The sequence below is a fragment of the Pezoporus occidentalis genome, unplaced genomic scaffold, assembly GCF_034315485.1.
Source record: "Pezoporus occidentalis ecotype Australia unplaced genomic scaffold, CSIRO_AGI_Poc_V1 ctg9, whole genome shotgun sequence".
NCBI classification, from domain to species: Eukaryota; Metazoa; Chordata; class Aves; order Psittaciformes; family Psittacidae; genus Pezoporus; species Pezoporus occidentalis.
In genome coordinates, this window is record NW_026916262.1 from 7181956 (window position 1) to 7204044 (window position 22089).

Sequence of the window (22089 nt, forward strand, 5' to 3'; positions counted from 1 at the left end):
GAAGGCAGGTGTAGAGGTAGCAGGAATATGGTTGGTAGCTGTTGAGACCTATAAAGGCACAGTAGCTGGTCTCCGTTTGTACGAGTGCTTCCCAAGCAATAGGATGTGGGAACGGCAGTGAGAGAGCACCCTTGGAAGAACGCTGAATGGGAACAGGACTACAGCACAGAGGCAGACTTCAAGGGCTTGGCACAGGAGGAAGATCTGGAAAAGTATGAGTACAAAGGAAAAAGGCATGTGGCTGCTCACAGCCACTGAACTGAGCTACTGCCCCAATGCAGGTGATTTCAGGGATGGGCTTGCTTGGGCTTTCTTCTTCCCTCTTCTATCATAAAAGAAGGAAACTCAAAGCCCATGGCTCTGGGCGTTGCTGACCCCCTCGCCCAGAAGCTCTGGCTGAGAGGTGCTGCAATGGGCTGAGCGGCTAAAGACTCCCGTCTATTCCTGCAGTAACAGCCACCCCACTACTGCTCCTGTTCGTGGTATCTCTCAAAAGGTACTTCCCATGAGTCTCCCTCATACCACTCAGTTAAGAAGAAGTGCTGGGAAATCAGAGGAAAAAATCATAGAATCATAGACTAGTTAGGGCTGGAAAGGACCTTAAGATCATCAAGTTCCAACCCCCCTACCATGGGCAGGGACACCTCACACTAAACCATCTCACCCAAGGCTTCGGCCAACCTGGCCTTGAACACTGCCAGGGATGGAGCATTCACAACCTCCCTGGGCAACCCATTCCAGTGCCTCACCACCCTCACAGTAAAGAACTTCCTCCTTATATCCAATCTAAACTTCCCTGTTTGAGTTTTAAGCCGTTACCCCTTGTCCTGTCACTACAGTCCCTAATGAAGAGTCCCTCCCCAGCATCCCTATAGGCCCCTTCAGATACTGGAAGGCTGCTAGGAGGTCTCCACTCAGCCTTCTCTTCCCCAGGCTGAACAGCCCCAACTTTCTCAGCCTATCTTCATACGGGAAGTGCTCCAGTCCCATGATCATCCTCGTGCCCCCCCCCTCTGGACTTGTTCCAACAGTTCCATGTCCTTTTTATGTTGAGGACACCAGAACTGCACACAGTACTCCAGGTGAGGTCTCACAAGAGCAGAGTAGAGGGGCAGGATCACCTCCTTTGACCTGCTGGTCACGCTCCTTTTGATGCAGCCCAGGATACGGTTGGCTTTCTGGGCTGCGAGCACACACTGAAGCCGGCTCATGTTCAGTTTCTCATCAACCAACACCCCCAAGTCCTCCTTCGCAGGGCTGCTCTGAATCTCTTCTCTGCCCAACCTGTAGCTGTGCCTGGGATTGCTCCGACCCAGGTGTAGGACCTTGCACTTGGCATGGTTAAACTTCATGAGGCTGGCATCAGCCCACCTCACATCTGAGACATACAAACTACAACACAACGGATGGGTTCTCAAAAGTATAGGAAAGCTGCTGTGACTCTAATTCAAATGTCAGATAACCTGTGGACTTTCTTCACCTGAAAAGTGAAACAAATCACAAACTTCCACCTGCATTCTTTCTGGTTGAAGAAAGCTCAGGAGTTGCTTATTCCCTCAGCAAAAATAATTTTAAGAGAAAATACCTCCCTTGGCTACCAATTTAAGTATCTATTTTAACTTGTTCAATTACATTTTGCTACATACATTTTTCTACAACTTCCGCATGCAAACACCTAAGTCTGTATGAAACCACACAAAAACCCCTTCACCGAAACCAAATGCTGATTCAATAACCCCAAATATATAACAAAAGGAACCAAGAATTTGGAAAATTAACTATGGCACCAACTTTCCCTGAAACTGGGAGTTGTGTTTCTGTACACAAAATCCCAGCAATAACCTCTAATTTAACTTTGTTTCAAGAAAGAAATTATTTGGAATGTAGTAATTACATACCTTTTCATTGCTTATGCATCCTGATGATGCATTCAGAAAGTAGCATTTAATTTTACTGATATGAGTGCATATATTGGTAAGGAATTGGTTGTAGAATAAAACAACTTAATGAAAATTGATTGCATATTTTCACCAAGGCCAGAGCTGAGTATTTATAGATACTACTTAACTACAATTATCAGCAGGCAACACATGCTTTACTCATTTCTGAAGGCTTTGACCACTACTGAATAGAATCACAGAATCACAGAATCATAGAATCATAGAATAGTTAGGGTTGGAAAGGACCTTAAGATCAAGTTCAAACCCCCCCAGCCATAGGCAGGGACACCTCACACTAGACCATGTTGCCCAAGGCCCTTTCCAGCTTGGCCCTGAATGCTGCCAGGGATGCAGCATTCACAACTTCCCTGAGCAACCCACTCCAGTGCCTCACCACACTTATAGTAAAGAACTTCTTCCTTATATCTAACCTAAACTTTCCCTGTTTAAGTTTGAACCCATTAACCCTTGTTCTAATGCTAATGAAATAATTTTACATTGCAGGACAATGAGAGCTTATAGTCAAATTTCTTGAAGAAGAAAATGAAACAAGCATCACTATTTTCTAATTCTACATCCCAAAGCATAGGTATATTAAGCAAACTTTCTCCTTAGGCATTGTAAAGTAGAGAAAACTTTGGAAAGTAAAGTTTCAGTCCAATTTTGGAACAGTTCAGGTGTTTACAAAAGAGAGGTTAAAATTTGTGTTCCATATGCTTCTGCTGGTTATCGAATGAACTGAATTGATTGAACTGCCATTCATCATTTAGTCTGGTTAATGCTTCATTAGGCACAGACAGGCACAATTTATCTTAGTCAAATACTTTTAAACAGTATTAGGATCTCAGGCAAGGAAAAATTCAAGATTTCAGTCAGAAGCTATTTATTCAGGATGAGAAATAAAACAATTGAATTTGAATAAAGAAAAGAGGATTAGAGTTCTATTCTTGCAACCAGAAAACAGGCATGTGATTAAACCAGTGTATCATTGAGGGCATGTAGTATATCTGCAGAGAATCTTCAGATAGCTGTTTGAACAGAAATGCTGTAAAGGCAGCAGGAAGATTTTGCCAAGTTTTGTATTTTTTCACATAACCTATTTACAAATTTTTCCACTTTAAGTGGGTCTGACACAAGCATGAGCCAAAAATCAAGTAAGAACTGCAAAAAACTCTAGTGAAGAAAAATTTCCTGCTTGGAAAGAACAATCTTACTGTGTGTCTTGGACTCTTGTGTAACCTAATACTCCATTTAGTCACACACTGAAATGAGACTGAAAGAGTATTGGAGTTATCAAAACAACTAATACAAAAATACAAAGGTTATTAATATCATTGAGGAAAGAAGCATAAACAACCTTCAAGGTCTGAGCTGGAGAACTGCCATTCCTTTTGGCCCACTTGAAAATTAAGCTTATGCTTGGTTTCAAAGGTTATGGTGTTAAGCACACTGAAGAATAAGTCTACAGAAATAGAAGACTTAAGGAATTTAAAAAAAAAATGGAAAATAATAATAAAAAAAAAGGAAGCATGACACTGAATTGATAGAAATTCCCAGAAAGCCATATCAACACTACAGGCTTCAAGATGGCTGGATGGTATTTTAGATGTCTTAGTAGTACCAGTGAAATTTAGGTTCACAGCAAGTAGAAACTGAGTATATAATAGGATCCCTGAATCATAAAGTGTAAGTGCACACACCTTGAACATGAAAACAAAGTAAAGTCTCTAATAGGCCTTGAAATTTAGTCTTGTTTTTGTAAACCTCATAAACTACTAACCAGGTTAGAGATATTTTTGAGCAAAGCAAGAATTATTTTTGTGCCAGAAGAAGTGGTTTGTAAGGAAAAATTAAGAGAAAAATGTCATTCTTGGCTACAAGAAAAGACAAGGGACAGGGAGAACATGATGAGTCTATATTTGAAATTATGCAGGGAAGGATAGGGAAGAACTGATTAGGATTTTAATGGTTCCCAGAACTGTACGTAGATCCAAGATAGTATAACTCGAAATAGCAGAAGGCCTTTAGGAAATAAAAATTTTAGGTTGAGTGTTAGAGAAATACACTTAAAAACTGTGCTATCCCCCAGCCTCCCAATGGACTTGAAGCTCCACTGTTAACAGTTGTGTAACACAAGACAAGCTGAAACACTTAAGAATATTCTTCAGGGAACAGACTTGGATTAACAGGAGGGTGGATAAGATGACTTCAAAGACTGCACCCATCTCTAGTTTCTGTGACACACAGATTGCTTCTTGAAATATGAAATACAGAAAAATAACTTGGCTTTAACGTGGGTGCATCTCCAAGGGTATGTTATTTCTGTATAATTTGTGCACACTCAGCATGCAACATCTTCAGGCAGTGCTTGAGAAATAATTTGTGACAAAAGAACATTTGCCTAACTAATTTCAGTGTACTCAATTCAAATTTTCCTACTCTTTTTATAGCACTTCAAATTTTGAATAAATAAGCCAAACGCTGCGACTTTGTTCAGACGTCTTTCCAGTGATCTAGCATAGAATAACCCTGCAAAGTAAAAGTGACAGCCATTTAATGTTGAAATGGGTGGCTTACCCTCTGATGACAAAAAGTGTGACTAAACCCATTGATGTATTGATGACACCATATGTGGCCATACCATCTAATATTACTCTTCCATTGTCCTGCTTAATTTCCTGGGACTCTGGCTGCCACCATACACCTTTATGCTGAGTAAGCACAGCTAAATGGGTTACTCTTGCATATAAATTGACATAGTAAATGAGCCTGTAAAAATGAAGTTGAATGCCTCAGGAAACTGCTCTTCTTTTTTCGTCAGAGCTTTTATAAGTCAGGAGGGTACTCCCGTAAAATTAACTTGCTTAATCGTGGGATAGGTTTATATTTTTTTGGCTTAAGAATTCACATTCCTGTCTCTGTGTAACAAAGACCCATAATGTGACTGGAAGAATCTCCAGGCTATCTCTACTTGAATACTGTTTAGAAAATAACATAAAAGCTTTTGTGAGGTGTAATCTATGAAAAATTGTTAGGGTTGTTTCCTTGAATTAATATTCTGATTTTTCTTGATGGATCCGTAAAAGGGATTACAGACACACTCTGAAATGAGTTCTTTCCAAAATAAGCTTTAGTTTACCCTTAAATAAAAATTATAGAATGCATGTATGCTTACTATATATGTTTTAAAGTGTTGAACTTTCTGCTCTGAACAGATCTGCTTTCTAGTAGGCTCAGTGCAGGTGGTAACACTCAGTACATTCTTCACAGTGAAGACCTATGCTGGGTCTTCACAGAAGGTTTCTTTCTGATCATGAAGCCTGTTTTCAGCATGCAGGATTTTCAGAAGGCGAAGGATTTTATGAAAACCAAGTCTAGTCAAAGAATAGGGGCAAATAGGCAAGCAGATTACAGTTCTCACATGAGGAGTAATGAGTGAAGTACAATTTCCCTCCCATGATTGCAACGAACAGTATTAAAATTTCTGCAGAAAGCAGATGCAATGAACGAAAAATAATATACTTGAAGGTTTGATAGTTCAAAATATTCTTTAGTTAGTCTTGAAGCAATCGGAATTACAAGTGAAGAGCTGTGTCACTGAACTACCTAGAAATAAAAGCTTAGGAAATTTGTTTTGTGACCCAAACCCCTGTAACAATGCTTAATATGGGATATTAAGAAATATTATATTCATGAGGGATTAAAATGCACATGATTGATATCCTTTCGCATGTATCTTTCTGTTAGACTTATTTGTTCTGAAAAGCAGAAGGCAGAAAAAGCTCGAGAAAACGATTGTCAAACCTGCGGAATATTTTGTCATGACATACTTTTCTGTTAAACATGCTCTGCCTGGTTTTCTCTTCTGGATCCAGATACCATAATGAGATACTTTCCTGACACATATGAAACATATTTCCAGCAGTGGAAAACTGACTGCAAATCTTATGTTCCAAATGGACGAAAATAGTTTTTAGACAGGAACTGAAATGCCCTTCCAGTAACTACAGACCAAGACCGTTTCCTCACACACAGAGTTTCTATGAATTCCACCTTATGAGAATTTTCCAATCAAAAGCTAATTCAGGTGATAAAAGTACCGAAGAACTCACTGACAACAAAAGAAGTTTAATTAACGGTACCGTGATAGTTATCGCAAAATCCTCACCTTAATATTCTACAGATTAGCATTTCTTTGGAGTGGAAGTCATAACCATAAAGAACACTGAGGGCAAAAGAACTAATTTACCCTATGCTGTTTCCTAGCTCAGGCCCCAAGTATTTCTTCAGGGTGTACTGGGACTCCTGCTCTCGGATTTCTCTCACTGCAAACTGTTTACAGCAGAAACTGGATAAAGATGCTTTTGTAATATCCCCCGTGCAAAAACATAATTTGGCGCACCTGTGTCTAAGACAAGATCCATTTTTATTTAATAAATATCTTAATTACTGTCGTAGGTCTTTATCGGTCAAATATTCATGGAAGCGTGCATGGAATTACAGTCAGTACTCAAATCTGCACCAGGAGCAGGCTATGTGTGAGAAGTGGTGTGTTCCTGAAAAGAACCATTTATTTTTCTAATAATAAGATATAAAAATTCCGTATGAAGAGCTTTCCCTAAATTAAGATCAGATTTGAAATCATGTATATCAATCCAGATGTTACAAAGTTAAATAACAGTGATTTAATAAGCAATTTAATAACATTTGACTGCCCAGCTTTAAGTGATTTCTTCCGCAGCACTAAACATAGCTGATGTTACTCAATAAAAGTGAATTTAAAGTACATCACAGCCCATAACTTCTCAGTTTACCTGAACTGTGACTAAGAATGTATTTTTTAAAAGCAAAAGAATAGGATATGCAAAAAAATCACCAGCTGTTAAAAGACAGCTGTACTTCAAAATAAAATATCCCTAGTGGCTTCTTGATGTAAGCAACCCAGATGCAGCAGTGCACACATTACCAGAATCAAAAAGGATTTAATAATTTGTTTAAACTACTTCATTTACTGATACTATATTCTTCCTTTAAGGAACAAACAGAATAGGCTCATTTGGGAATTCTTTTCCCTCTCTATTACTTACATATAGGTTTTAGTAAAACATAAACCCTTTATGTATTGAAGCTTATTTTTGCATTGACTTTCAAAGCACTGTAAAATTCAAGGCTTAGGACAAGTTACACCAGAGGCAATTCAAAGCCATTTTACTAGCTACCAGTAAGACCTCAACAAGAGGACAAAGGAAAAAAAAAGGGTATATCAAAGGTTATCACAACTCTTTGATGCAGTCATGGGTAGTATAATACATTCACACAATGAACCTGCACTAAATGCTGTCAGCAGTAAATCACAAAGCCCACCACATTGATTTCCATCATGAGCCTGACACCACTAATGCATGTACATCTTCATTAATATTATTTTATTGCCCCTGGCTATTTAAAAAGGAACGCAGGAGAATGTAACACTGCATGTGGATCATTAGCTTTTAGTTACTATCCTAATGCCCTACACCAGCAAATGAAGTGTAAAAATAGTCTGCAGCCTCTGCCACCTGCTTCCCAGCCACTGTCCAGTGGTTGATATTTGGACTCTTTTTTTTCATGCAGCTGGTCTTCTACTTAGAAGCAGCCCCACTTTCCATTCCTGGGGAACCACCATGAAACGTCATTTATCATGGCTATAGCAAAGGCTGTTAATTTTTTTTTTCTTTCCCCCCTAAATGGAAGAAATAGCTGTGCTTTCTACCTCAACATTATTTAAATATTTAGTGAAGTGGCTGCCTGCATTTGTCATCATGTGGATCATCAATAAGGACACAGGAGTGCACACACTATCTACCATAAGGACATAATGCTAGTAATTGCATAAAAATGCTAATGTTACAAATACACTTTTGATAACAAATTACCAAATTATCTTGGAATTTGATGGTAGGTAGGTTTCTCTGTGCCTCCCTTCCTCCCACTCTGGGAAGCCACTAAGTGGTTTTAATGTAATTATGGCCCAGCTATGTACAACCAGTATATAAATAAAGCCCCAAGCCTGACTGTGCTCCAGCAGAGCATACTATTAGATGTGCCAAATAAGCTTAAGTGACCTTAACATGCAACTGTACCTCTTGCAATTAATCTGGAAGCGCTGTCTCAGATAACCCAGCAAAGTGTAGAAGTAAAAACCTAAAGCTCTTTTGTCACACACAATAGACATTTGCTCTATTCCGATTTCTATTGTGGCAGTAACTGAGCCTCTACATGAATTCCTGCCATGTGAAAGAAACTATTGCTAGGACTTTTTTCTAAGCTTTTCATAGCTCTCCAGTGGGTACAGGGCAGCAAAATTTTTGTAAGGGCTACAAATCTTAGAGCAGTATGATGTTTTTAATTTGAAGCAGAACTCACCACCTCTGTCCCTGGCCACCTGAATCTTTTTCAGACCTATGTGAAATAATACTCTGTAAAACAGAACATCATTTACTGGTATCATTTAAGACATAATTATTGTGTTCTTCCCTGGTACTCTTGTATCATTTTTGTCAGGACACAACATAATGACCTGGAATGCTGACATGGCATTTTGTGTCCTTCCTTGATCTTCCCTGCTGTCCATGTAATTTGCATATAAACATATGATTATGAAGGAAGTAGTCTGCATTTACAGTAAGTTTGAAATGCTTCTATTAGCTGCATGGTTTAATTTGATCTCTATCACAGTAACACCACATAGTTTGGCTGGACTCTTGAATAGCTCTTTTACTAAAATCATTATTGGGAGGGGCATTAAAAGAACTATTTTTGACAAACTACTGAGCTTTCAAGTGAAGTATTTTTCTTTGTGGTATAAGTTTCAGTGAGAATGAAAAATGTTTTAAACCCCTTTGTTCAGTTGAAAAAAACCAAGAAAGCAAAGAAAACAAACCAATAAAAAAAATCCCTTCATTTCAAAGTGCAGTAATTTTTAGAATTGGTGTTTTTTAAAAAATAATTTTCCAATGTCTCTTTTGAATAAAGAAGCAACTTAGAGTTTCTTGACACCTTTCCATATATTCTCTCATTCTCTTTGTACTTCACAAATTGAGACATGCATCTACACACATACACAAACGTGGAACTCTCAAGAACTGCACACACATCAAGAACTGCACACACATAGACTGAACTTTAAGTAAATGAGGGAAAAGTACTATTTATGTCTCCCAGCTATTTTCATCTTCTGATGCAGCTGTCCTGCCTCACCCTACGCAAGTCGAGGTATAGCTTGGAAAAGAGGCGACTGCAGCATGTCAGGAGCAGATGGGACGTGGAGTTCGCATACAGTTTGTGAAGATACCAGGCTGAGCCTGATCTTTGGGAAAACAGGATGGTTTTAGGATAGCTGAGAAGCTGAGATGCAGGGGGAGATTATTTTCTATCTGTGAGGTGAAGAATGGTTTGAAGAAAACCACACAGCTGATACAGAAGATGCTGCCTTTGCCTCTGGTTCAGTTGCAATATCACAACATTCACATTTGGAGAAGTTTGCTCACCTGCCTTTTTCTGCCTCTTAGTTCATCTACCCTTACAGGTCAAGGAACTAAAGCAGCCAGAGGCCCAGTTATAATAAACACTCTCTTCAGTATTAGTTATTCTAGTATTTATACTCTGTAACCCCTTCAAATGAAATAACCCTGCAGCTTCTTACTCCTGCCCCCAGGAGCCAAGACTTAACAGTGTTATGGGAACAAACTAGATGAGATTTTCAGGAAAAAGCAGCTTTTCATCTCACATTCTCTGATCTTGGCTAAAGACTAAACACAGCCCAATCATGCTTAGTTCTCTTCCGCAGCAAAAAAATATTCCTGATAGGCAATCAGCTTCAGTACTACTCTGCAAGTTTACCTTGACAAATGCTATTCAACTACCATATGAAAACACAAGGTCCTTTTAACCTTATCTTATGGTTACCTCTGGATTCTAACATAATCATTATTCTGCATTTATGTTGCCTGTACTATAGAAAGACATTTCAGCAAACTACAAAAAAAGCATTATATTTTTCCGAAACTTGCTCAGTATATTTATCTTTTTTTCTCAAATGAAATGAGTTGTATAAACCTAAAAAGTCAAATGCATATTAAAAAAATGTCTTCTGGAGCCTGAGACTTTCTTTGTAAGGAAAAGTATTTTTTCCACATTTCTGTTTCTTGAATCAACATGCATTGCTTCCAGTAACACAGTTGAAGCTCTTACTAATTATAGAATTTGTACAGATTACAGAGATCGTGTGACCTGAAAACCTACAGGATAAACAAAGAACCTTCACCTTGGTCAGAAAACCAAACACCTCTTTTCTTTAACACAATACTAAATGATGTAATCAAAAAGGAGCAAAGTGCTATATACTGTACACATCAAACTGCCCTTTCAAACCTGCAGGCCTAAATAAAATCCATAGGTTTGAAAGAAAGCTATGCAGTGATGTGCCACACTGATTTACTGCTAACAAGTACAGTAGATTCATGCACCCAGACGATCCTGGGTTTGTCCTTGCTACAGCTGGGCATGGTGAAGGTCTATCTTCTGCAAAACAAGTATCCTATCATATCATATCGAAGTATCACATTATGACTACAAAAGTCAAGCAACAACTCAGTCTCTTGCAAGGCACCCATGGCTCTTCTAGTTGCGTGTCAACAGCAGGTACCAGCTGCTAAACAGTGAGCTGGCAGGAGGGATTCCTTTAGGGAGCTACTGAGTGGACCACAAAGATTACACAAGTTTTTTAACCTGTACCACTAATCCTGTGACATAATTATTTTACACATATAAAAAAAATCAGAGCTAAAACACCTACATAGAGTTCTGTGCAAGGATTCTATCCTTACCACATGTCAAGGCAGGTGGAATATTCTGTTGATCCCAGAAGGACATCTGGAGGCCTGTACCATAGAGTTACCACTTCATTGGAATATGTATGGCTGGGAACTGATTTAGCTCTTGCAAGACCTGTGGGGTAAATGCAAATAAATTAATGCGAACAAAACAAAGAAATAGTCTGCTGCATAGTTATGATCCTAAAAGAACATATGAGTACACACCACATAACATGATAGCATGTTGCGAGCGTTTTTATTTCTAGTATTGGAATAAGTTACTTAATGAAATAACATAGTAGCATCTATCATTTAGTACCTGGCTAAACAGACCTGTGAATATTATGAAGGAATAATAAAATATGCTTTTCACAGTGACAACCACAGGCCCAGGAGAGATGCAAAGATACACTATGGTATACCTAAATGAAAGACAGATAAAGATTTTGATTTCCATTAACTGTTCATCCTTAGGCATCGATAGTCTTTCATTTCAATGTTATTTAGAAAAAGGGAATGAAAAGGAAACTCCCAGGCCAATAGTGCCACAGATGAGGTTTGTTGGGTTTTTTTTTTTCAGAAAAGCCTAAGGAAACCTTCCACAGTTTAGACTGCAAACCCCAGCCTGCTTATTCAAGTTTATATTTGAAAGCAGTAGAAACATTACCATTTAAATAAATATTAATATTGCAGTAATGCTTTAGAAAATGTTATGTGTCAAATTCTTTTCTCTCAACAAATGTATATTGGCAGTGCACCAACCTCAGAAGCAGAAATCATTTCAATGAAATCTTTGGCCTACTAAAAATACAGTTTACAATAATTGTCTTTTAAGCTTGTCAAGTCATTTAAAAGAATTTATATTGCTACACAACCATAATGTCTCATGTAAAGTTGGAAAGATTTTAGAAGAGACCCTCATATGCTGATAAAAACAGTAGAGAGCATACTTTTTTAACAGTTCTCCTACAGAAGCCCCTCTCATCCAGGAAATGGGAAAAGATTTTCAGGGCTATGGTGATGGTTCCCATCATGGGCCTACAAACACCTTTTCCAAATAATTTGCTCCTAGTTGCCACCTTGAGACTATCTGCTCCCCTGCTTGGGAACACTGGACAAGCACAGGTAATGGAAATCAGGAAAATGAACTACTGGGGATTTTTGTGTCTTCCCAAACTACTTATTCCCTTTTACAAAACAAATGAAATGACTCAAACAGAATTTCATGTATTACACCTTCCAGAAACCAAAAAGCAAAGGCATACACTCATAAAGAAATACGCAACACAAGAATTCACATAAGGGCAGATGAGAATCCTTTACACCTTTATTCTTAATACACTGGAGGAGCTATTTAAGAACAGTTAATCTCAGTGAATACATCTCCATAGTAATGATGGCAAATCTTCCCAGTCGATTGCATTATCAGCTGATTATAGCAATTAGACCAGTGTAGGGGAATAATTTGACTTGTATGCCACAATTTAATAAAAAAAAATAATCAAATATGAATAACCTTTTTTGGTTTTAGTTTTCAGACTTCCATCTCTTTTACATTAGTGCACTTGGCCACCAGCTTCACGAATAACTTGGCTCATGACCAGGTACAACCCCAAAGAGGCCAGAGGAAGGTCACACTCATGCTCTGCATTGCCTGAGCTTCCAGATTAATGTGTTTGCTTCCAGGAAATCAGAAACCACCAAATGTTCTAACTGGTAAGAAAAATTCTTTTTCCTAGCCCAGAGATACATTAACAAGTCTGAGTTTCTGAGCACCTATGTCCCATGTAACTAAACTAAAACAGCAGTCCCTGAATTTGTGGATACAGACCTAACATTATTAAGCTAAATAAAAATTACAAAAGCATTTGAGAAGCCTGGAGGGTCAATGCCTCCAATTCTTCTTTGCCTGTCAGAGGCCCTGTTTAGTCTTGCCTGAGAAAGGCTGAATTTGGATGCAAACTATTTCCTCTCTAATCTTCTACCTAACTTTGATGGAAGAAAGGACATAAGCAGGCAGGGGAAAGGTATTTTTAAGAAGCCAGAAACATCATGTGATTTGGAGGAAACTTCAAAAAAACTTTAGAGCTTGTGGGGTTAAAAATGAACTCAGGTTTCCATGACACAAAGTCCTTGATCCACACACTCAAGAAATCTCCTGTGGAGGGAGGAATGAGTACCCAGCTTGCTATACCAGACATCACACTGCCACAATACAATATACACGCTTGCCTCACAGTTTCTGCCACTTTACTGGCCAGTATGGAGTTTTGCAAGTGCTATAGTTAGCCTAAGCACACCTTTCCTTCTCTTGTGTAATTGTTCAGCATGGAGACAGTCCTCCCAACTTGCTGGCACTGCTGCTTACCCTGTTTCCTCAGCCCACTGCTTCTAGATCTCTTCCACCTCTAATCCCCTCCAGGTTAACTAAAAGCCCTCCAGTTTTCAAAGGATGGCCCTTTTGGGTTAATCCCAGCCTGTTCTGCTCTTCACTCCCAAAACACCATGAAAACCTCATCTGAAGTAAGCTGCTACATCTGGTTTCTCCGTTATAAAAATATCAGTACTGGAATGGAGAAAGTCATAAACAAAACTGCGATTTGTAAAAGCAAGTCAGGGTCGTACATTCAATCAGACAGCATCATCAGCTTTAAGAGGTTAATGGGTAAAGGCCGTGTTTTAAGTTGTGAACAATTGGTTTCCTAGCTGGGCATATACACTACTTTGGAAACTAAATAGCCCAATGGAAACCAGGAATGAACAACTGAGACTAAAATTTGGCAGTCAATCACTGCCCCTGTGCAGAACTGAAAGGACCTGAATTAGGCTAATGCCTCAGAGGAGTTGTTCTCCCTCAGGGAGAGAGCAAGGGCAAGGTCTGCTTTTTCTGAATAACACTAGAGACAAAGAAGGCATTTGCAACTATGAACACTTTCACTTGAAGACTCAAAATTAAAGCAAATGTCTCTCATCACACTTAAAGCATGAAAAAATACCCTCATCTTTCAGACATATTTACAGTTCTAAAAGAATGCTATCAATATATATATATATGAAACACTAACAAGATACTGCATTTCTTGTTTTGATGCTCCAGATGCAAATAGATGACAGTTATCAGGGTTGGGTTTTTTTCCAGATACCCTTCTGCAAGAAAAATTTGCTACATATTTTATACCCTTTTGCATACCCAAATATGCTTACTCATGCAAAATTTATTTAACCACATCCTTCAACTGAAAGAAAACTGAAAGGTAGGATTAATTAGCACAGCGTGTTCGATCACTTTCTTTAAGGGTTCCCTGCCTGTTTCCATGGTTACACTACAGGAAGAACTGACAATCTTCTTTTAAAAAGACAGAGCTTATGGGGGACCATCAAAACTTCAAACCTTAATGACCAATGTGCATAAAAGCCAAAGGGTAAATGGAGAGATCACCAGGTTGAGTACCCAATATTTACATATTGCTGCTTGAGCACTTTTTTGCCTGGGAAGGTAGAGGGAGGACCTCCTGCCAAGAAGTAAACTCCCCCCTGGTTCCTGTGTCTTCTGAAAAATAAAAGGTCAACACATGTTCTGCTGTTGCAGCCTGATTTTGAGAGAAGGAAGTCAAGCATAAGGCCCAGTTATTAAAAGTCAAGTTGCATCAGAGCCACTGGGGAACTTGTGTGTACTTATAGGAAGAACAGACACTGCTTTATGTTCTCCAGGCACTTACTTCTATGGGCATTATTTATCCAACCTGAAAGAAGAAACTGTTCTGATGTATTATGGACTGCAAGGCTTGCACAACAGCATCTACCTGCGCTGTGACACAAACCACAATTTTCTTTTAACTCATTCATTACACAACAGCTACAATGCCCTGTATATAAAATACAGAGCGAATGATCTCTGCCTATGTATGTATACGTCTTTAACACACAAAACCTCCTGCTGCCTCCTACTCTGAATTAAAAAAAAACACAAAACCCAAGAAGATATTTCCTTCCTTGGTAAACACAATTTTCTCCGCTTTATCTGCGTTTATCTTTTATGTCAGACTCAGAGGTTGTATCTGATCTTACCTAGCATCAGTTATTGACAAAATACATGGCACTGATTTATCACTGTAATTTTTAAATTGCATTTGGCTTTTACAAGAGGCTCTAGCTATGTCCAGACTCAAGACCTATTCAATACACACACCTTTGGCTATACAAGCACAAGTACTAATATTTGATATCTCTTTAGCTGCAGGACAGATTTCTAGTCAAGTTCATATGACAATCAGGAAGCCTTTGTTCACAGCAAATATGATTCTGCAAATGAGAAAACCAGTCATGTCTGCAAAAAACAAGGTCTGCCAACCATGTGCATGGTTTCCCTTTCCACTATACCTTAAACGTGTTGAACTATTTACTGTTTTGATTTGGATATATCTAAAAGGGCTATAGTAAGGCATACTGAAAAAAAAAAGGGGGGGGTGTGTTGCTGTTTTTCCTGATTCAGATTTTTTTAATGCTTCCTTTTTTTCAGTCTTCTGTTTTGTTCATTTTAACAATTACTTAGAGTTTGAGGTAAATGGCTTATAAAACCATAACTATGAATCACTAGCAATATAAGATATTGTTATCCTACTGCAGATCATGAACAGTCAACTCCACTTAACATGTTTACTCAGCTACTTGTTCTCCAACAGAAGTGTATGTATCCAGTGAATACCTGAATGACAGCAAAACAGAAATATAATGGGTGGAAACACTGACATTGCTTCCGTGAAGCAGTCAGCTTTTTAACCCAAAAGTCTGTTCCTGGCCATCAGAAGCATCCTGCATCCTTCCATTCTTTACCTGCGTGCTTCTCTATTTAAGTAGCAGCTTTACCATAGCATCTGAGTTAAGCATCTTTCAACTAAGAATTACCTACAATATCCTATGGCCTAGTCCTAATTTAGCCAGTAGATTATGGTAGTGCTGTTCATTTATAAAAGTTACAGACTACCAGAGAGAGCCTAATCAGGTTCCCAAATTAGTATTCCTGAAGTGCACTTGAGAAATGACTGGTCTTCCAAACTGAACAGAAACCTTCGAGAGACAGAGCAGAGTAAGGCAAAAGGCATGTGTGCTTCTCAGCCTGTCTGTTGTTTTCACCTCTATCAGTTGTTCTAATAAAAGATCATTTTTCCCTGCAAATCTTGTCTCATGTTTGTCTTCAGGCAGTCACTTACAGTACCGCAGATGGTAATTACTCTGGTTTGTGAATGGGACTCGTGTCATTTTGACAAACACAAGTTACAGAAAGGGGAGGCACAGAAATACTTTTTCTGCTACTTAGAAAGAATGACTCTAACTCTCATGAAGAGTATTTTGCTTTTTTTCAACAATTCTAGCATCTTCCTGAACCACCCAAAGCATCGTAGAGAGTGAGAAAGTGGAATATGAGGAAGAGCTCAGCTGTTGGTGGTATACTGAAAGATCATTTTGATTAATTTGACTGATAGCCACCCTAGCTATAGAGCTGTTTATTTCCCTGCTTTAAAATCCTTATAAAATGTTTCTAATACATTTTGAAAAAGCCCATTGATGCTGAACATGTACCATGGCTGCCAAATTCATTCATTGTCTATTAGAAGAACGAAACACATTAAAATTCAGTCCCAATCCAGAAGTGGTATGGAAGTGCAGAAGAAATTAATGTCCCACTTTTAACACCAGAAAAATGTATCTATTCCCATGGCCTCCTGGGTCAGCATGAATACATTCTATTGCCTCTGCTAGTCTGGAAGCAGAAAATAACAGTGTGGGAGGAAAAAAATAAAGAAACAAATAGCACCAACACTGTAAACATTCACACAGATGCAAAAGCTAACAGAACTCAAGAACAGCAAACAATTTCACATCAAAGATAACTTCTGCATTACTGAAAAGACCTGGATTCACTATGCATATGGTATACGTGCCCACAATCCCTTAACAGTTGACTGATTTAAATCTTGCTTTCCATATTCTGGATTTTCACTTAATGATTCTCTGTTTGTTGTCTCACAAAAAAACTGTATGAAGATGATACCCTCTGCTCCTTACAGTGTCCCAGCATGAACACACCACTTGCTAATAAAGCGGTAAAAGAGAACTACTCATTCCAGTTATGTGAAGTTATCAGGTTTGAAGCAAAGAGTTAACAATGGTTGAACAGATGGTTTTAAATTGGGAACACCTGCAGAGCACAGGAAGAAAATTCTAGAAAGGACAAACAGGGAGAAAATAGTTCTTCACTGAAAATGAGAGGTAATGTGTCTCAGGATATTTTAATATTCCCTGAGAAAAGAGAAAAACTGGGAAGCAGCTATGAATGAATGAGCTCAATACTGGACAATGATTTGACTTTAGGATAGAAAAATAATGAAAAAATTATATGTGTACTTTTAAGACATGAATTATGAACTTGCTGAAGACAAGGAAGGTGACAGACACTTTCCTAAAGTTTTGAGGTATAAATGTTTCACTGTCATTAGAATTTTCCCTGAAGAAAATCAAACTAATTCAGAAAAGAAGTGTTGGGGAGAAGTGTTGTAGGGAGACAAACTGAGAGCTATGGATGCCCCATCTGGGGAAGCATAATAGTCCACCAAGCACTGACCACAGAAGTTAACAACCTACTGCAGTGTATGAAGTTAACAATTCGCTATGATCCCTCTCTATACAAATAAAAGCAGGGCTGCAAGAACTATTTTTGGATTACTCCATCTGGAGTTCAAGTAAAAATGAACCAACCCCTATCAACTGGTACCGTGGTGTCTCACCACTTGATAAGTGCAGTAGGTGCTTGGCATATTGCTTATTGCACAGGCTAAATACAACACAGTAGTAAAGAAAAAAATATGCTTGCTCTGTGCTGTGCAAGACTTACTTTGTTCAGAACATAGTTGTTTACATAAACTGTCTTCCCTTTGTTAGGGTGTTAAGAGGACTGGACACATAACAGATTCAAGCTCATTGCATACAGGACAACAGTACCATTTAAATCCTTCTAGATTAATGCTGTATTAAATCTGACAGCTGAAGAACTGTTAAATAAGCACAATTTGGTGCTACTGTTGTGATTCAGAGCTATCCAAACAGAAATGCAAAAGCTGAATTTCACCAAGAGGTTTATATTCCAACATTTAATCCCAGTTGTTTATACTCAGGTAATTGTTTCTTAACTGACCATACAATGCTGGCAGTGACAAGGTGAAGGTTCACCACAGTGAAAACATTCTGCTCTCTCCATCTATTAATGGGGTCCACAACTCAGTGCAGTTAATCCGTGGAACGCTGATGAAAAGCAACAATAGTGACATGACCACTGGGATGTTACTCTATGGAGTGATTTATTGCAGTGGAATACTACAGTTTTGCTGATCTGTCATTTCCCATCTAGAGGTAAAATATCTGGAGAACTTTAATGAAAAGAATACCTCAAGCCATGGTCAGCTACAGAAAGTGTAATCAAGTACCTGCAAATTTATTTACAAACAGATCAAATCCCAGGGTCTAGGACAGTTAATTGAACAAGACCAGGGCTACATGGAGAAGCAAATATTTCAACAATATTAATATCTACAAACAAACAGTACTTTTGAAAAGCAGATCTAGCAACTATTTTATTTATTAATCAAACAAAACTGCCATTTGACATTACCCTGCAAGAGTGGAATTTGTGTATTTGAAAAACTGTCACCACATGGGTATTATCAAGTACAAGATCTGACTTATGTTTAAACAGCACAATTCTGCAACTAAGAGCTACCAACTCCTGGACCCTTTACTGCACAGCCAATGCAATTACATTTGATGTGCCTGCTTTCCAGCTAAGGTGTCACTTGAGCATCCATTTCTATGCTGCTGCATTTTTTTCCATAATCCAGGCTCAGCTTTTGAACCACAGCTGCCTTGCCTGGCACAAACAGTTCTCTAGTGATCACGGAGTTTGATCCAGGCTGCTTCCAGTACCCAAGCCAGACTATTTATAGATAAGACAAATACTCAGCTGATTTTGTCATTGCTTCAATATGTTATACTCTGCAGCTCACATATTTCCTTAACAGGTAAAACACAGTCTTGGCTGTTCGGCCAAAGAACTCCAGTAGGTTTTACATGCATTATCACATTAGTACGTATATTCACATACTAGGTAACACACACAGCATCTAAACCTACCTTTAACTGCACTGGAGTAAGAGAAAAATGATCTGAAAACATCAGTACAATACAGGCAATGGTGCAAAACTAAAAAAAAAAAAAAAAAAAAAAACCAACACCTAAACAAGACTTAAAAATTTCCCTTTTAAAATTATTTTCACTTTGCTTTCAAGAGTGAAACCATTAAGATAACCTGTATTAGTACTGTTGCTTCTGTAAAGCAATATTATAAAGCAATATCTTATGACAGGAATCTCTGGACTCCCAGATCCACCTGTTCAATTGAATTGCTCCTCAAAACTCATTTAATGTCTATGTCATCTTAAATTAGCTAAATCACAAATCTTAGAAGAAAAGTTTTATGTGAGAGACATTCCAATATGCTTAGGTCTAAATGATTATTTGACTTTGCATCAGTAATCAGGCATCTGTATTCCTGCAGAGCCACCTAATCAGCTCTTAATACAATTTTGTCACTGAAAAAGAAGAAATGAAAACAGACAATTTCATTTTTAAGACATTACTTTGGAAGTACACTAAGGGTGTGCCTTAACAATATGTTTCTGGAAATACACAGTTAAAAAGCAGATGTTCCTTACGAGGCATCTTTCTCTAAAACAATACTGAAACACTAAAATGTTATTGCCAGAATGGCAAAATTGGAGTTACATGGCTAAATCTAGACTATTGTACAGATGTAAGCTTACTAAGTCAGTAGAATTGCAGAACTGTATCATAACTGAATAAAACAAGTGACAGTTTGTTAGTACTGAAGCCAAGCCATTCTTTTATTTATTCTTTTACTTATTCTTTTATTTATTCTTTTATTTAACTTAAAGATGATGGATATAATTCTCCACCAATGTTTGATAAGAACTACTTGTAGATTGCAAGCAAAAGATACCTAATAGTATTTTGACCACAGACAAAATACTATTGTCATATTATTAGTACCTTTCAAACATTTCATGTTTTATTTAAACCAGACAGTATTTCAAGTTTGCATGTATGAGCAAATTATAAGTGCAGGTGAGCACATCTCACTTAGCATCACACCCTGCAACCTGCATTGTAAAGCGGATGGCAATCCTGAGCACTCACAGATAGAATGGGCAAATAATTGCCACAGTTTCAAGAAGCTAACATTAGGCGTTTGTGTGTATAAAGCACATTTCAGTGAGCCACCACCTTTTTTGCTTATCCCTCCCTCTTTTTTTTTTCCATTTATTTTGGTTTTTCCTAAGATCTACAGATAGCTCAAATCTGAATCGAATTTTCAGCTTGCTTGAAGAATCTAGAGCTGAACAGCAGTGATGAAAGTATTGATGAAAGCTTCCCCCCCAGAACCTCGTACTTGGTATTTGCTTTTACAATCAAACCAGACCACTGCAATTAATAGCTATATCTTAAAGACCATTGCAATGAACTATCATTAGAAGCAAATAAAGCTGCAGAAGCAAATACAACCAAAAAATTTGATGTCCAGGTGACTTAAAAATTGTTGCAATAAGAAGGATGAGAGTATGTTTATGGCTCTGGCAATAAAAGGGATGACATCTGAAAGTTTCCTTCTACCTTATTTCCAATGACCACAGAGAAAACAGTTATATGATCTGACATATTACAAGCCATAAAACCCAAGGGTGGGAAAAGCTGAACTGACCTTGCAGGAGAGCTTGGGCACATTTAACAAGGTGAAGATCTAGCCAGCCATTCTCCCGTACCATGTCACACAAAAGTTACATAGCCTTTCCTTTCCATGCAAAGTGGTTGTTAACATTCCTACATCACCCAGATACAAAGCTGCTGATTCTTGAGCTCCCACTTTTAATATTTTGGGTCTTTCAAATCATAAGACCAAAAGGTCAAGCGAAGTTTGGTTATTTGTAACATACATCAGGGTAGCTATGTGGAGCGAACATTTATTTGTACAGCTCTTTGGAACTGACACTCACTGGAGAAGTAGGTACTAGTAAGAGAAGTAGTGCCTGACCTCTTCTGGCTATCATGAAGGCCAATTGCTGCAGCGGAAATTCTCATCTTAATGCAGGTAGACCTGCAAGTGCGATTTTTATTCACATCAGTAGGAATTGTGCATCTATAAATATACCAATATATCCAGCACTGTGTCGTTCAGAAGGAATGAAAAACCCTGCATAAATTATTCAAAATTACCAAGATAAAATGTGACTGTATTGCAGTAAGGTAAGCTGTTAAACTGTCTGAGGCAAAACAAATGATGTTATAAATTACAGAGCCATCACTTCTTTAAAATGCAATCTCAATTATGGAATTATTTCATATTGTGTTAAATAGCACATTTCTCTTAATGAACTGCCAACCTCTGTTCATGTTAATCTTTTTCTTTGCATATCAATTTTTTGTTCTGACTGATGATGAATTGTTTCCTCTTTAATCCACACCTTTTCCAGTTATCCTTTAATTTCCACATCGCTGATTATTTCCTGTGTAAAATAAATCTTCATAACTATTAGCACATTAATGAAATTAAAATTATTTTGAAATTTGCCATAATTTTCTCAGTATATAATCCAGTATATCTCTTAAATAAGGAAACATTAAACAAAACCATAACCAGACCAAGAAAGCAAAGGCAGAGAGTACTATGGGATCAACCATATATTGGCTATAGCTTTACCATGACCGTAATAATTGCTTTGCTCTCTAACTGCTGAATCAGAAACAAGAGAAGCTTCAGAACAATAGAGTTTCAAAGAAAGTTCAATATTTTAAATACAGGGCTTGTAGCCACAGTAGTCAAAAGGCTATGGACTAACGCTATAACAGAAGCAAGATGTGTAGGAAGAGACAATGTTCTCATATAAAACTGATAGAACACATGACTAAATATGACCTTTTTTTTTTTTTTCCCCAATTAAAAAACCCACTTGTCATTACTGCCCAGATTTTAAATACATCTACAGATTCATTTTGATGGATGGATCTCTCTTGCCCAGTCAGCAGATCTCAGTTCTCCACATTTTTTGTGCAATTATCACATAACTGCATAACTGCCTGGTTCACACAGGTGGGGAATACAGGACAAGAAAAATAATCATGAGTCTGGTAATAATGAGATCACAGCACTGAGCTATCTGCAGTACAGA

The 22089-nt window shown here is 38.0% G+C and overlaps 1 protein-coding gene across 6 annotated transcripts in view; it reads right to left on the minus strand.

Moving 5' to 3' along the window:
* The window catches only part of CDK14 (cyclin dependent kinase 14), a 321217-nt gene that overhangs the window by 125213 nt on the left and 173915 nt on the right, over nt 1-22089 (minus strand). For all 6 annotated transcript variants that reach the window (XM_062605168.1, XM_062605171.1, XM_062605172.1 and 3 more), the window contains one exon: nt 10808-10928. In XM_062605168.1, the coding sequence (XP_062461152.1) occupies nt 10808-10928 (121 nt within the window). The remainder of the gene's footprint in view (nt 1-10807; nt 10929-22089) is intronic.